General features: G+C 39.5%; 1 protein-coding gene across 1 annotated transcript; it reads right to left on the reverse strand.

The window, feature by feature from the left end:
- Positions 1-10: 10 nt before the first annotated feature.
- Positions 11-2,642, reverse strand: LOC126793171 (probable receptor-like protein kinase At1g11050). The gene has a single exon (XM_050519616.1). The coding sequence runs from the start codon at positions 2,496-2,498 to the stop codon at positions 525-527; it is 1,974 nt and encodes a 657-aa protein (XP_050375573.1). The 5' UTR covers positions 2,499-2,642; the 3' UTR covers positions 11-524.
- Between the last annotated feature and the right edge of the window lie 13,552 nt (positions 2,643-16,194).

The raw sequence follows: 16,194 nt of genomic DNA on the forward strand, positions 1-16,194 counted from the left end.
CCGTGCATTAAATATTGCAAAACTTGGAAATCGGAAGTACAGCTATATGCAGAGTTAACTTCTCATCAAAATCATTTCCACATAATATTACTTGTACTACGGAAGAAATAGGACATGTCTTCACTCTTCACTGATCAAATTATTGTCCAATCCAATGGTTTGCTATCCGACGCATTCTCGCAACAGCTTTGCTTCCCAATATGGCTCAATCAATATAAATGGTATATTTGCCTATACCTTTTTCTAGACCTCATTTGCACCACATTTATCATAACAAGTCTCAATAGTATTTTAGTAACATCAAAAGATAGTGATATAAAACATACTTTAGCCCATCCTACAAGCCCTGTCCTCACATTTTGAGATCACAGTATGGCCTATTGTTGGTTTGAGTTCCTATATATATGTATTTACATTCTCATTCTCCACATAACTAGTTGATATATAAAAGATTAGAAGGTACAAGGCGTCTAAATTTCTACATTGTTCAAGTATAGGAATAATACAATAACAAACATTTTTGATTACCTGAGCATGTCTCCACTATATAATCTCGGCCCGCTCAAAGCTGGTGATATGCTGAAAGTATTACCGTCGCCATAAGACGAAGGATGACCAAGAGGCATTGGCCTATCTGGAATCGGTGGCACCTCAATATCCCCTTCCAACATTTTTAGTGCATCCAAAATGGTAGGCCGTAAAGCAACCATTACATGAGCACACAAAATACCAACAAGCAAAAACCTTTCCATTATGCACTTTGGATTTGAATTGAGACTGTCCCCCTCTGTCAATAGTGATGTTTCTAAGGCCGCTTCAAGTTTTCCAGATTTCACTAATGACCAAGCCCAATCCGTGATCAAGAATGCCTGAGGGGATTCCAAGGAGGACAGATCCAGAGCTTTTCTCCCACACATGATCTCCAAAACAACAACTCCAAAGCTATAAACATCACTCTTCTCCGTCAGCTGTCCATAAAGAGCATATTCAGGGGCCAAGTACCCGTGAGTCCCTGCCACTCGAGTTGTTAGATGAGACTGGCCTTCCATACTCTGCTTAGCAAGCCCAAAATCCGCCACTCTAGCTTTCATATCTACATCTAGTAGTATGTTTGTTGCCTTAATATCACGGTGATATATTGCCGGCTTCACTCCATAATGCAAATAAGCTAGACCCTTGGCAACATCCAAGATTATGCCCTTCCTCTGAGGCCAAGTTAAGGGCCTCCTTGCAATTCCACTCTGACTAGTAGACAGAGAAAGAAACAGATGGTCATCTAGATTTCCATTCGGCATGTAATCATATACAAGGTACCTGTGACTTCCCCTCTCTTCATAATTGTCCTCCCCCTCAACCACACAACACCCTCTAAGTGGAACCAGATTCCGATGCTTCAAATTGCTAATAATCTCAACCTCATTGCAGAATTCAGCATCCCCTTGAAAATCAGACTCTATAACTTTCTTGACAGCAACCGTAGTTCCATCAGGTAGAACACCCTTGTAAACAACACCAAAACCACCTCGGCCGATAAAATTCTTCTGCGAAAAGTTATTAGTAGCCTTCTCAAGGTCCTGAATCTTAAACCAAATGGAACCCGTGTTGGGTCTAACTCTAATCCTAGACTCTCTCTCATCCAAATCAAAACCGGAATCCATTCTCGACCCAACAACCCTTTTGTTCCTCCACCTCCTGTCATACCAAAAATACAACCCCAACAAGCTAGACATAACAAAGACAGCAACTCCAGCACCGGTGAGGCCGAAAACAAGAGCAGTGTTGCTCTTTTTGCTCGAGACTAAATCCATCGACACACCAAGAATGCAAGACACAGCGCCATCGCTCTCGGGCCCAAGCTCATTGATAATACCAGCAGCATAAAGAATAGTAAAGTACCAACAATCTCTAGAGTGAGAAGAGTTACCATCGATAACGATCAGCTGCTTGTGAACCTTCAAGCCGGCGGCAACGCAAGCATCGCAGGAGGAGAGATCAGTGAGGTCCGAGCGGCAGGCAGAGTCGAGAGCCGTGGTGCCGTTGAGCTTGGAGACCCAGTCTAGGGTGGACACGATACGGGCGCAGATGTTGGGGGCGATGACAAACTGAGAAGGGTCAAAGCAGTAGGAGACGAGAGAAGGAGGGAGGGAGAGGGAGGTGAGTTTGGACTGGAAATTGAGGAGGCAGGAGTTGGAGGTGGAGAGGTCGGGGAGTTGGAAGAGGGTGGTTTCTTTGAGGTGTTGGGCGAGGGCAACACCAAAGAGGGATAAGAGGGTTTGGCAGCAGGGGATCTGGGTGATGTCCATTTGTGGGGTTTTGGTAGGGCCTTTGAAGTTTTGGCAGGAGGAGGAGTTGAAGGGGATTCTGAGGACATAGCTTAGATCCATGGGGCATGTTGATCTTGTGGCTGTGTTGGTTGTGTTGGTTGATTGGGTGGAGATGGGAGGAAGATGGAGGGAGAGAGACAGCAACAGCAAAAGAAACTCAGCTAGTTTGATCATGCTTGACTCAGCTAGCTGGGATGAACTGGGTTTTTGGGTTCAGACTTCAGAGAGAGAGAGAGTTGTTCTTGATTGAGCTAAATTGAGGGATGATGTGAGTACTGATTGGTCAAAGTCGCAGTTTCTGTTCCTCCTCATTTCTGGCGGCCGATGATTCGATTGCAGGCCAAGAGAAAAGCATATACTGTATATATAAAGACGAAAAGATTCTGGCTGCTGGGTTGGTGTCACAGCAAAGTACAAACTAGGAAATGGAGCGTGACAAAGACGCGCTCTTTTTGCGCATTACGAGTTTACGACCCAATTTCTAAACAACGTTCTTTTACATGCCGGCCGGAGTAATACAATCGGCAATAAGTGGGAGAAGAGAAACGGCTAGAATATGCCGGCGTAATTGAACGCCGAAGTGGGACCAGTCACATGGCAGATCTCTATCCGCTTATTTTGAATTTAAAGGTTACAAACGTAAATCTCTTATTTAGCTATTGTTAGACGTAAAAATGTACCGTTTTGGCAAAATTTTAGCGTCGTTTATGACATATCCCGCTATACGACAAAAAAAGAAATCAATTAACTTTCTCTAGAAGAGTTCTCCGCACTGTACAATTTGAAAGCCAATGTCGTACTCGTGGGAAATTAATCTCACCTATTACCACATAAAACAATAAAGAAACCAAAAGGCCCAATTTGGATTTCCTCAATATTCAACATTCTGTCAAAAACCCAATTTGGGTTGTGTAAAGTTTGGAAGCAGTGAAGGACAATTTTTCACTGAATGCAAGTTTTGACGATAAGGACAAATCTTGAAAGGTTTTGACTTTTGAGCACGTATATATTTTGCCTTCTATATAAACGGCCATCTGGGTTTTTAGTTCATGGCCATCATCATATATTCTGGAATCTAGAGCTAATTAATCGGATAGCAGAGTCCAAGACTCCAAGGAAGGCATTCAAGACTTGGGATTGCAAGGCAATTCTTGAATTTGTTTAGTGTCGCCACAACTCTTAACAAATTTAGTTGATCATCAAGTGAACCGATTACTAAATTTTGAATTTTGCCGGTGAGAGTGTTACTCAAGAAGGGTGATGAAGACTCAGACTCTCGGACTGGAAGTGAAGTTCGGCTTTGGGCTTTCCTAGGCATAGTTTGAACAAACTTGTTCTTCTTGATTGGTCTCAGAATCCTTTAATCCGGAGAAATCCTAATAAAGATTACCTGACTGAATGCCACGAGAGAGGGAGGTGTTGTGACTCAGTTATGAGCAATTTACTATTGACCCTCCATTAACATCCTTCTTCGGTGTACAAATGCCGTCCCTCTGTTAACATCCTTCTTCGGTGTGTGAATGCGCGCCTATGTATTCTAGAATTTTCCGGGAGAAGATCCGGCTTTTTTTTTCCTAACTGGCAAATTTTATTCACATACCTAAATACTAGATACACATACCATTATTAATGCATCACCTTAATTTTTTTTATATTTATTGTATAATTTATTATTTTATTAGATACACTCCCAAAAATATCCTAATTAAAATTCACCTCTTATAGAAAATTTATGAGCCTCTTATTTAGTTTCATGTCTCCCATTGAAATTTTTTATTAATATGAAAATATATAGAACATGAGTGGGACAGAGTCTTCCAGTTAGGCTGGGTTCCAAACCTTTTAAAAAAAAACAAATTCACCTCTTATAACAATGAAATTGTAGTAGTTCAAACAAGCTATTACAAAGTATAGTGGTAATAACTGCTTTCATTTGTCTCTTCAATTAAACTACGCGTCCCTTAACCCTAATCTTGTCAATGGCTTCTTGATCTCGCCATGCTAGTGTCGTGCGATCAGAGCAAGGAGGTGCGACATCGTTGGCATCTTCACCCCACATACAACTCAACGCGGTGGGACAAGCAGCATTGTGTGACCCGCACTGCTACCTTGCTGGTAGGTTACTCGGCCCCAAGGATCGTTACCCTGCCTTCAAAGGTACAATTTCGAAGATCTAGCGTATGCGTAAGGGTCTCTCTAATCATGATGCAAGGGATTGTTTTCTCTTTTAATTCTCCAATGATAGAGATCGGGTGAAAGCCTTTCATGGTAGTCTATAGTTCTACAAAAACACCAAGTTCGTGATCAATGAATATGATACAGAGAGTTTGTAACATCCCAAATTTTAAATATATTTTTACTACTATAAAACGGGCATCTTTCACTAAATTATGAATTTCCTAAAATGCTCATATAATACTAGCATTGACAAACCTACAGTCAGGGTTATAAAAGTGAACAACCAAGGTGAAAATTAGAAAGAAAAAAAAAACCGCAGTCGCCTATATCACGCAGCAAAACAGTTGCACACAATCTTCAAACTGTGAGGCCACGATCTTTGACCACGTCGTGTGTGGGAGTTGATTGGACTACAAATGATTTCTTCAATGCTCATCTCTCTCCCAATATACAGTTGCGCCGAAAAAATAAAAACAAACAATGAAAAAAGCATGGCATAATCAATTTTGTTAGGAGGAGAAATTTGTTTTCATATCGACTGATGAGATAAGCCTTGATTCTTTCATTCATACTTTGGGTTTTGTGTTTCTTTGTCCCAAATTTTCTTTTGGATAGGTATTAGAAGCGTTCTTATGATTTTGTTTTCACCTTTGGTATAAATTGGAGGAGAATACAAGAGCTCAGCCAAAAGAGGTTAGATTTCTAATTAGTGCTCAGCGTTTTTGGAACTGCATCTGTGTGAACCTCAACCTTCTATTCCTATATTGAATTTAAATCAATTTGAGGTCAATAGGATTCTCTCTATGTAAGCATTCACATGCCTTTGTGGTTTATTTTATTATTTGTGTTCTCGCATTACTGTAAGTGTTTCAACTGAGTAACATCATTCTGGAAGACTTACAATGAGTCTTGACAATTTTTTTATTTGTGGTATGTCTAAACTCCTACTATCATTGGATTAATTGTTAGAACCAAAGTGAACTCATCATCATGATTCAGTAAGTATTAATCTGAACAAGAATCTAATTGTAGGAGATATGATCCTTGCTCATACTTCTTCGCTTTAGGATTAAGTATATCTAGTCCTAAAAGGTAAGTGAATCCATAATCAATATGTAATAAGATAATTGTGTTGGTACTGCATCATGAAACCTAATCAGAGTTAACTTAGGACTCAAGTCATATCTTTATGGGAGAACTATGATGCCGAGTTGATCTCTATATATAGGATTGTTGGTTCTTGTTCCCTCTACACAACAAATATTCAGTTTGCCTGCCCCATAGATGGTATCTAAGTCTAGAGGTGAACAGAAGATCAACATTGTTGTTGCTATCAATTGCTTAACTGCACAACTTGGAACAATGTCGATCAATCAAGTTGAAGGTACAAACTTATTCCATTTTGGTTAATTCATGATACAGTGATTAATATAGTGTTTGTGTTTATTGCACTGGATTCTGGTTAATGCTCATTCAGATTTTTCATGGTATCAGAGCTTGCCCAAGTGCAAGCACAAATCCTTTCAGAAACTAATAGCAAACATGAATTGAGTTTATAACCCGCAACTGCAGCCGCATATAAAATACAGGTTAAATAACCCACAAATGGTAATCAGTTTGATTACTTGACATCAATATTAACCATGCAAGCATCGTTAGTAGTATAAACAAGAAGGTATCATTGCAAGCCAATGATCCAAACTAGGGAATGAATCACATAACCACATAACATCAAACTCTCGAATTGGTTTAAGGGGTTTATAAGTTTCAGATTCAATACTAAACAAAAAAAAAACCTAAACTACTATGTATAAGTGATCAATCAAACAACACACAAAACAAGACCAAACAAAACATACAAAGTAAGCATCGGATTCTCATTCTTATCATGTGCAAACACCGAGCCTTAGAGGACAAGTATAGAGTTCACACATCACAACTCAATGTCGAAATAGATAGCTTAAGGCATCTCTAAATCAAAACATGATCATTGTATTCCTAGCTTAGGGCATCGAAACTAATTAGCATGTCAGTCTCAATCCTACCACTTTGTTAATCTACTCTTATCTAGCTACTTAGGGCACCTAGACAACAATAAGAATCATGGTTATCATCTAGTGATTACTAAAAAGTTAAGCACGTCACTTACTTTAACAAGTCAACAAGAACACAATAGAGAATCTTATATGTGAAACTAACTTAGGGTCTTGAATCACATATAGTTTGAAACACAAGAAAGAAAATCATTGAATCATAATACATAAACTCACGACATCAACACAAGAATCATAGAAAATAAATCAAAACTACTTTATAACATCTTGAAAATCGTAAATTACATAATAGTTTTCCACAAATTCGCAACTAACCAAAAAAAGAAATAAAACAACATACAAAACAACCAAACCATAAACATAATGAAGAAGTAATGAGTTACACTTTGTTAATCTCCTTAGGGGTATCAAGACAAGGTAACATGACTTCAACTTGAATGACAATCCTAGGCTTATAGTTTTGAATCGAATAGAATGAAAGGTTATGGTGCTCACGGCTTGCTTGGCTTTGAGGATGTCAAATGGTGTTTAGGGCAGAGCTTTGGCTTTCTTTGGTGCGAGATTGATGATTTATAATATGTGTGATGCATGCCTCTATATATAGGGGAACAATCAGACCTCATCGGCCATCCATTAAGAGAGATAGAATCAGATATGGAAGTTGAAATATTTTTTAATATGGACTTTTATTCTTAAAATCCAACTTCAACTCTGAATGTGAAATCAAATCTGAATGAGAGACCATCAACGTTGCACAACATCTCTCTTACTTTGACTTGGATATGCATGGCACGACTCAACTTCTCCTTTTTCTCATAGTAATGTGACACGGCCTCTCCTCTTCCTTGTCCAACTCAGAAATGGTTTCATTGTTCTCCTAGGAGTAAGCCACGTCATATCTACTCCTAATCCATCTAGGATTTGTTTTTCCTGAAAAAAATCGACAAGTTAGAAATAGGAAATAACGAGAATATGAAAGTAGAGTCCTAATCGAGTAAGGAATCATAGCTCAATATGAATTTCACACACCTAGCACGTTTTCAACATAGAATCAAACATATTCGATCTAAGCTCTACCTAAACACCCTTATTCACAAAATGAACTAAAACACACTAAATAAGAAGTAACAAAGAGTAAGAACATGACATATAATCATTAAGAGCGTCACACTTTGTGCTCCTATTGTTTAACCCTTTTACTATTTTACTGATCATGTGAAATTACTCTTTTGCCCTTGGCAAAGAGTTACTATGTTTATTGCTTTACCATAAGTTACCTTTTACTATTTTATTAAATAGTTTTTACGATTTACTTTTTAACTAAAGGTAACTTAGTGAAAATGTCATTTCAACTTAGCGACGAAAACTAGTCGATAGTTCCGATATCCGCCCGGTTCGGAAAATCGAGAACTCTTTAGCTTAGAAAATGTGTCGGTAATCAAATAAATTGTCAATATGGTTCTAAGTGTCTTTAATAACCTTTAAGCACGGTTAGTATCATTCGACAATTAAAGTTAGACTATTTTCATGTTATCCGTGAACTAGTCAATAAAGGTCAACATAGTCAACTCCTGGTCAAACCAGGAAAGACGTAGTCAATGGAAAGTCAACTATTGACTTGTACATTTCGTTGGAATTCAGAAAAGGTGTTACAAGAGCTGTGCGATCCTTGGAGCGGTAGCAAGATTGAAGCGGGAGCATACGTTATGGACTTGGGGATTTATGCACTTCATTCCAGGTAGGGGAGCTAACCCTCTCATGTTGCTTTGGCCATAAATGTGAAATTGATAGTCTAGGACTCAGGATTGAAATTATTATTGATGCATTAAATGCTTGCAAAAACCCGAGACTAGACAACTTTTAAAATATGATTGTTTAGAATGTTATAGACCTGAGAGTAATGGGGTTCTGGGATACCAGTCCAGGACCCCTTGGTGTCGAAACCTGAAAAGAATAGACAAGTTAGAAATAAGAAAGAACGAGAATAGGAAAGTAGAGTCCTAATCGAGTAAGGAATCATAGCTCAATATGGATTTTACACACCTAGCACGTTTTCAACATAGAATCACACATATTCAAACCAAGGTCTACCTAAACACACTTATTCACAAAATGAATTAAAACACACTAAATAAGAAGTAACAAAGAGTAAGAAAACATGAGATATAATCATTAAGAATGTCACACTTTGTGCTCCTATCAGCTGCACCGGCCCAAACTCGCTTCAGAAATTAAATCTAATATACTGTTGTTCTAAACAGTCATATTCGATTTGGGGATTTAGGGTTCTTCAGTTATGGGCTCGATGGAGGAAAGATCTCGCGATCTCTATGGAATTCCACACTCCAACGTTGCGTTTTTAAATGGGTAATTCGACTTTGTTTTTGCTTCTGCGTTTTCATACTTATGCTTGTTGGAATTAAGGTTTGTTATTTCAATTTTGTTTTTTTTTTTGCTTATGAGCATGTTTGGTTTTTCTAAAAAACTGAAGAACCTTAGAATGATTCCCGGCATGCACCTAAGTTAGGAAGATCTTAGAAACACTTTGGAAACCTTGCCAGCCAACTTCAGTGTACTCAAAACCAGTTATAATGCACATAAGGAGAGTTGGTCACTGGATGATCTTATTGCCATCTGTAGTGTAGAGGACAATAGGATGAGAAGTGAGAAGCAGCCTACAACAACTTCCAACTTGGTGCAAAAGAAGAATAATTGGAAAACGAATAAACTTAAGATCAACAAAACCATATGAAAGCATTCAACTTCTTCAGCTAACACTTCAGGAACCAAAGCCAACAAGCCCTTCAGATTCAAATGCTACTTTTGCAAAAAAAAAAAAGGTAGGACTGCTCCATATTTAAGGCTTGGTTAGAAAAAAAAGAGTATGATTAATCCTCTTAATCTGATAAATACTTTTTACGTAGAAGTTAATTTTGTAAACTAGCACCTCATACTTATTGGTTATATTTAGGAAGTCCCTTAAACGTTACAAACTCTTTGCAGGGCTTCGTAAAGAAGAGAAAACCAAGAAATGAGGAAGCCAACGTCTGTGTTGGTAATTGAATGCGTGTAGCTGTCCGCAACCTTTTATTTTTAAATAATGTCTTCTATGTACTCTCTATTAAGAGGAATTTACTGTCTGTTAACCGTTTGATTAAATTTGGTTGTGTTTTTGGATAGTTTCTCACGGAATAAAGATTATTAAAGATTCTGCAAATTTATTGATTCCAAGTGTTCCAACTTTTAGTACTAGTGTTACTGAGAATGATTATATGAAATTGAATTGTTGTTTAGCTCGGCAAAAAATTATGCTTGTTGAAAATACAGACAATAACAATACTTTTGAAATCAATGACACTACAGGTATTAACACCACTGTTGGTGTTAAGAGAAGTATTTTTTTTTTGTCTGAGTGTTAAGAGAAGCTTGCATAATGAAAAGTCAGTCATTTTGTAGCATAGAAAACTAGGTCATATTTCTAAAGAAAGATTGCTGAAACTAGTTAAGAAAAAAACTCTACCTGAGTTACACTTTAGTGATTTAGGAGATTGTATTGAGTGTTGCAAAGGCAAAATCACATACTTAACCAAAAAATTGCTTACAAAACAACCAACTTACTTGAATTAATACATACTGATATATGTGGTCCTCTTAGACATCAAACTATCTATGGAAATATCTACTTTATAACTTTCATTGATGATTTATCTCGGTGTTGCTACATCTATTTACTATCAACTAAGTCGCAGTCAGTAGAGGATTTTAAAATTTTCAAAGCTGAAGTTGAACATCAACTGGGAAAGAAAATTATGACTGTTAGATGTGATGGGGGGGGAGAGGTTTATGGTAGATACACTGAGCAGGGACAACATAAAGGTCAATTTGCACTATATTTATAGGAATTAGAAACAACATACAGTTTTATGTTTAATATTCTACACCTCATAATCCTTAACAGAACGGTGTAGCAAAGAGGACAAAACAGAATTTTGTTAAACATGGTTAGGAGCATTGTGTACTAAACATACCCCTTTCATGAAATGAACTAATCAAAAAATAAATTTCAGAGGTAAATTTGTAACTACAAATAAATTCTAGTGATACATAAGGGGAGAGTGTGTGTGAATAGCAATTTGGAACTTTTAGCATAAGAAAATATACTTATAAGAACGACAACATTGTCTTGTTTTAATATACCTATAAGGAAGACAAGTTTATATTAGCATAAGATCATTTTATATTTCTTGATCCCATATCTCCCATGTTTTTCTTCTTTTTCAATCATCTTTCTTCAACTATGACTACGAGATTAAGTAGGTGAGAAGTACCATGCAGGATTGCCCTTGTCTTGCATCTCTTATTCTCAATATTATGCAGTAACATTTGGTTTCATTGAGAAAATATGTATGGAATTTTTTCAAAAGAGACTACCTACATATAAGAAAGATAAGAACTATATATCGATTTGTGTTAGAAATAAAATGATGATATATATAGAATGTGTGTTCATGTCAATAACATAAATAAGGATTATATAAGGAAATAAAAATTGATTAGTTGTAACTACTTCTTTAGGAGATGTTTTCCTTTTTCAACCAAAAGGAAAAAATGGTGAAGCCAGCCAAAACGAAAAAAACGAATTTGTAGAAGAAAATAGAGCGTTTGGTTGAAAGTAGAACGTTTCGGGTTCAAAATAGAGCATGATTATTTTGATATTAATTGGTTATTGTGTTATATATATATATATATAATGCCTAAGAAATTTATAGGTGCTTGTTTTACAATTTACAATAAAGCATATAACGTAATTATCCACACTTCAGACTTTTTAACACGTTGTTCGAGAATAAGATTCTCGGAAGTTGTTTACTATGTTCGCCATTTGAGTAATTATTTTGGAAATGGGATTTTCCGGGAAAAATAATATAAATCTAATTATGATATTCCTTAATTAGCAATATGTGAGACATGCATATATAGGGTTGTGCTATTAACACACCCCTTTCATAAAATGAACTGATCAAAAAACAAATTTCAGGGGTAAATTTGTAACTACAAATAAATTCTAGTGATAGATAAGGGGAGAGTGTGTGTGAATAGAAATTTGAGGTTGATGCAGAATGAAATAATTTTGTATTATTCAATGATATGGTGGCCTATATATAGGCATTTACAAAACCACAATCCCGTAGGATTCGGAGTCCTAATCTATTACGGAGATGCTAATCTATCTCCTAATGGGAAACCTATTAGGGTAAGACACACACAAGGGTAGAATAGTAATTCTCCCGGAACACTCCCCCTTCTGTCGCATGCCTGGGTTGCATGGCGCATAACGTTGCCTCGGTAAAAACCTTGTCAAGCAAAACAAAAACCTCTCGGGTAAAACAAAAGCTTGATCGAAGGGAAAAAGAGCACAACGTACCAACTACTTAAAGATCTTAACATGTGATGTAGACTTCCCCTGAAGTCTACCAAACTCTAGTGTTCCGATAAACGACGCATGCCAATGCTCTTCACATGTTTCACAAAAGTAGATTTAGGCAAAGACTTGGTGAACAAATCCGCAACATTGGATTCTGAACTCACTTGATTGATCTGAACATTTAAGAACTTCTATTGTTGAACGTTGTAGAAGAACTTAGGCGAAATATGCTTGGTGTTGTCTCCCTTGATAAAACCTAACTTTGTCTGCTCTATGCAAGCAACATTATCTTCATAAATGCACGTAGGTTGATCAGTTGTAGAGACTAATCCATAAGAATCACGAATATGGCGAACAAGTGATCGTAGCCAAACACATTCTTTAACTGCTTCATGGAGAGCGATGATCTCCACCTGATTCGAAGAAGTAGCAACAAGAGTTTGCTTAGTGGATCTCCAAGATATCGCCGTATTCCCAATGGTAAACACATAACCGGTTTGAGAACGAGCCTTGTGAGGGTCAGAGAGGTACCCTGCGTCGGCATAACCAACTAACAAGTTCTTTGGAGTCTTTGCATCGGGAGAAAGAGCTGCACGGGACCGGTTGCTGCTCTCGGCACCGCGCACGGTCTCCACGCCATGGCGGCCGGCGGCGTCGCTGTGGCGTACGGTGTCAAGGCCGGGGTCGGCGACAGCGACGGCGGTGGTGTGGGGAGATACCGTGGCGGTGTTCTCTCTGCAATAGGGGTATAACAATCTTATGTCAAGGGAACCTTTAAAGTATTGAAACAAATGCTTGATTCCATTCCAATGACGTAGCGTAGGCGCGGAGCTAAATCTAGCTAATAAGTTCACTGCGAAAGATATGTCCGGTCTAGTGCATTGAGCAAGATACAATAGTGCCCCAATTGCACTAAGGTATGGAACTTCAAGACCAAGAACTTCTTCATCATCCTCTTTAGGACGGAAGGGATCCTTCTTGATATCTAGACTTCGGACGACCATGGGCGTAGACAATGGACTGCATAGATCCATATTGAAACGTCGAAGCATCTTCTGCGAGTAATTTGACTGATGCACTAAGATGTCGTCGGCCCTATGCACAAGCTCAAGGCCGAGACAAAATTTCGTCCTCCCTAGGTATTTCATCTCAAATTCCGACTTCAAATAAGACACGGTCTCTTCAATCTCATCAAGAGTACCGATTATGTTCATGTCATCAACGTAGACTGCAACGATGACGAATCCGGAATTTGTCTTTCGTATGAACACGCATGGGCATAGTTCATCATTCTTGTAACCCCTTCTCACCAAGTATTGATGCAACCGATTGTACCACATTCTTCCGGATTGCTTTAACCCGTACAATGAACGACGTAATCTGACAGCATGAGCACTCCGTGGTCTGGAGGCACTTGATGGAGGTAAAGGTAGTCCCTCTGGAGCTTTCATGTATATCTCTGCGTCAAGATCCCCATAGAGATAAGCTGTGACCACATCCATAAGCTGCATGTTTAGTCTTTCAGACACTACCAGACTAATAAGGTAGCGGAAGGTAATGATGTCCATAACAGGAGAATAAGTCTCTTCATAGTCAATACCAGGTCGTTGTGAGAATCCTTGCGCCACGAGTCTTGCCTTATAGCGCACGATCTCGTTCATCTCATTACGCTTACGAACGAAGACCCATTTAAGTCCAACAGGTTTGACATCTCTTGGAGTCAATTCAACCTTTCCGAAGACTTCTCGCTTCGCTAATGAGTCAAGTTCTACCTGGATTGCTTCCTTCCACTTCGGCCAATCTACTCTGCGTTCGCATTCAGCTACAGAGCGAGGTTCAACGTCGTCTTCAGATATGATCTCATGTGCGACGGAATAAGCGAAAACGTCATCAATGCATGTAGTGGCTCGGTTTCGGACCGACTGCTCACTTGTGTAGTTCACTGAGATTTCGTTGTTCTCTGGCATCAAACAAGGTTCCATAGCGTCCCACGGTAACACTTGAGTTGATTCATGGACATAGCTATAATCAGAGACAACTTCATATGATGGTGATTCATCATTGATGACGCGTTGTGCCTTGGTCATTCGCTTCTTTCTAGGTTTTGAACCCCTAGAGTTTATCGGTCTCCCCCTTTTTCTTTGAGGAGCCGAGGCCAAAGCTGCTCCATGCCGGGCCATCTCGGCATCGTCGCCACAAGGTGCGCCGGTAACACCACGGCGTACGGTTGTGCCGCCGCCGGCCTCCGTCCCACTGTCAGGGGCGGTGCCAACGTTGCTAGGTCCAGGAGCTTGTCTTCCACGCCCGTATTTCGGGACATCCAACCGTGTCGGTACGTTCGCAGCGGGTATGTTTGATCTCGTCACTTTAGCAATATCTACAAAACCGTCGGGCATCGAATCCGCGACTTTCTGGAGGTCGATAATGCGTTACACTTCTAACTCGCTTTGAGCAGTGCGGGGATCATAATGAGACATAGTGGGGACACACCACGTCAATTCCTGACATTCATTTGGAATGATAACATTCCCATCTCCCCCTAACGACGGGAAGCATGTCTCATCAAAGTGACAATTTGTAAATCTTGCAGTAAAGAGATCTCCAGTGGTTGGTTCTAAGTAGCGGACAATCGTTGGGGAATTATAGGCAATATAGATACCTAATCGTCTCTGAGGACCCATCTTAGTACGCAGCGGAGGTGTAATAGGCACATAAACGGTGCAACCAAAGATGCGTAAGTGTGAAATATTGAGTTCGTAACCAGTTACCATCTGGTACGCACTAAACGCTTGGTTAGCCGCGGGTCGGAAATGAATAAGTGTCGCTGCATGCAACACTGCATATCCCCACGCAGAGACCGGCAGGTTAGTACCCATAACCATTGCCCGAGCAACAAGTTGAATACGCTTGATGGTAGCCTCTGCTAGACCGTTCTGTGAATGAACATGAGGAACGGGATGTTCAACTTCGATCCCAATAGACATGCAGTAATCATCAAAAGTTTTGGAGGTGAATTCTCCAGCATTATCCAAACGAATGGATTTGATAGGATAATCGGGGTGGTGAGCCCGAAGTTTGATGATCTCAGCTAATAACTTGGCAAATGCAGCATTCCATGTGGATAGCAAAGCGACGTGTGACCAACGCGTCGATGCATCAACCAATACCATAAAATATCGAAAAGGTCCGCATTCTGGTTGAATAGGTCCACAAATGTCACCTTGGATACGTTGTAAGAATGGAATGCTCTCGGTCAAAGCCTTAGCAAAAGAAGGACTTCCTTGAAATTTAGCAAGAGAACAAGCTTTGCAAAACGAGCGATGGGCATCAGAAATTGCCATGGAGGCATTTGAAAGCACGGGAGGCATCACAAGCTCCTATGAAGGAGGGAATGCCGCCACTGACGGCATGAAAGCCGTGGAGCTGCCGAGTGAGGCATGCTCGGCCACACGATGCGGTGCATGGGTAGGCACAGCCTCACCGTGCAGAGCACGGGTGAGGTGATCCTCCAATCGCTTCCGGGACTTGAAAAATGGATGACCATGTGAATTCTTAAGAATTCTAATCATCATATCACGTCCAGGGTGCCCGAGATGGGCATGCCAAAGCATATAAGAGTCCGAATCACAAAAGTTGCTTTCAACCGCATATGATTCAAAGATCCGAATGGAAGTAAGATACAAACCATTCCCAAGACTCTTCATCTTCTCTAAGATGCGGCGATGGCCTGCTTTCTAAGAGGTAACACAAAGATATTCCTCTCCATTCTCAACATAAGTATCGAGGTGAAAACCATTGGCACGTATGTCCTTAAAACTTAGCAAGGTGCGGGGAGACTTCGGCGCATAAAGAGCGTCTACGACGTTAAGAGTCGTACCATTAGGCAACATGAAAGAAGCTGTGCCTCTTCCTTGAATGATGGATTTCGAGCCAATCATTGTAGTCATCGAAGAAGTCGAAAACACTAGATCCGTGAACAAGTGCCTGTGCCGTAGGACAGTGTGGATGGTTCCGCAATCAGCTAGACATTCGATTTCACCGCGGGACATCTAAAAAATGACAATTAAGAGAGTCAGCGACACGGGAACAATTCTATACAATACGCCGTAGGATATTGTAAGAATGGGAATCGGAACAAAGGTCGATCCCATTGAATGTATCACATGGCAATAGTACTACATTCTTCAACTAAAGAGTTGGAAATCATGGTATT

Source organism: Argentina anserina, chromosome 5 (assembly GCF_933775445.1).
Source record: "Argentina anserina chromosome 5, drPotAnse1.1, whole genome shotgun sequence".
In the NCBI taxonomy this organism is placed as follows: domain Eukaryota; kingdom Viridiplantae; phylum Streptophyta; class Magnoliopsida; order Rosales; family Rosaceae; genus Argentina; species Argentina anserina.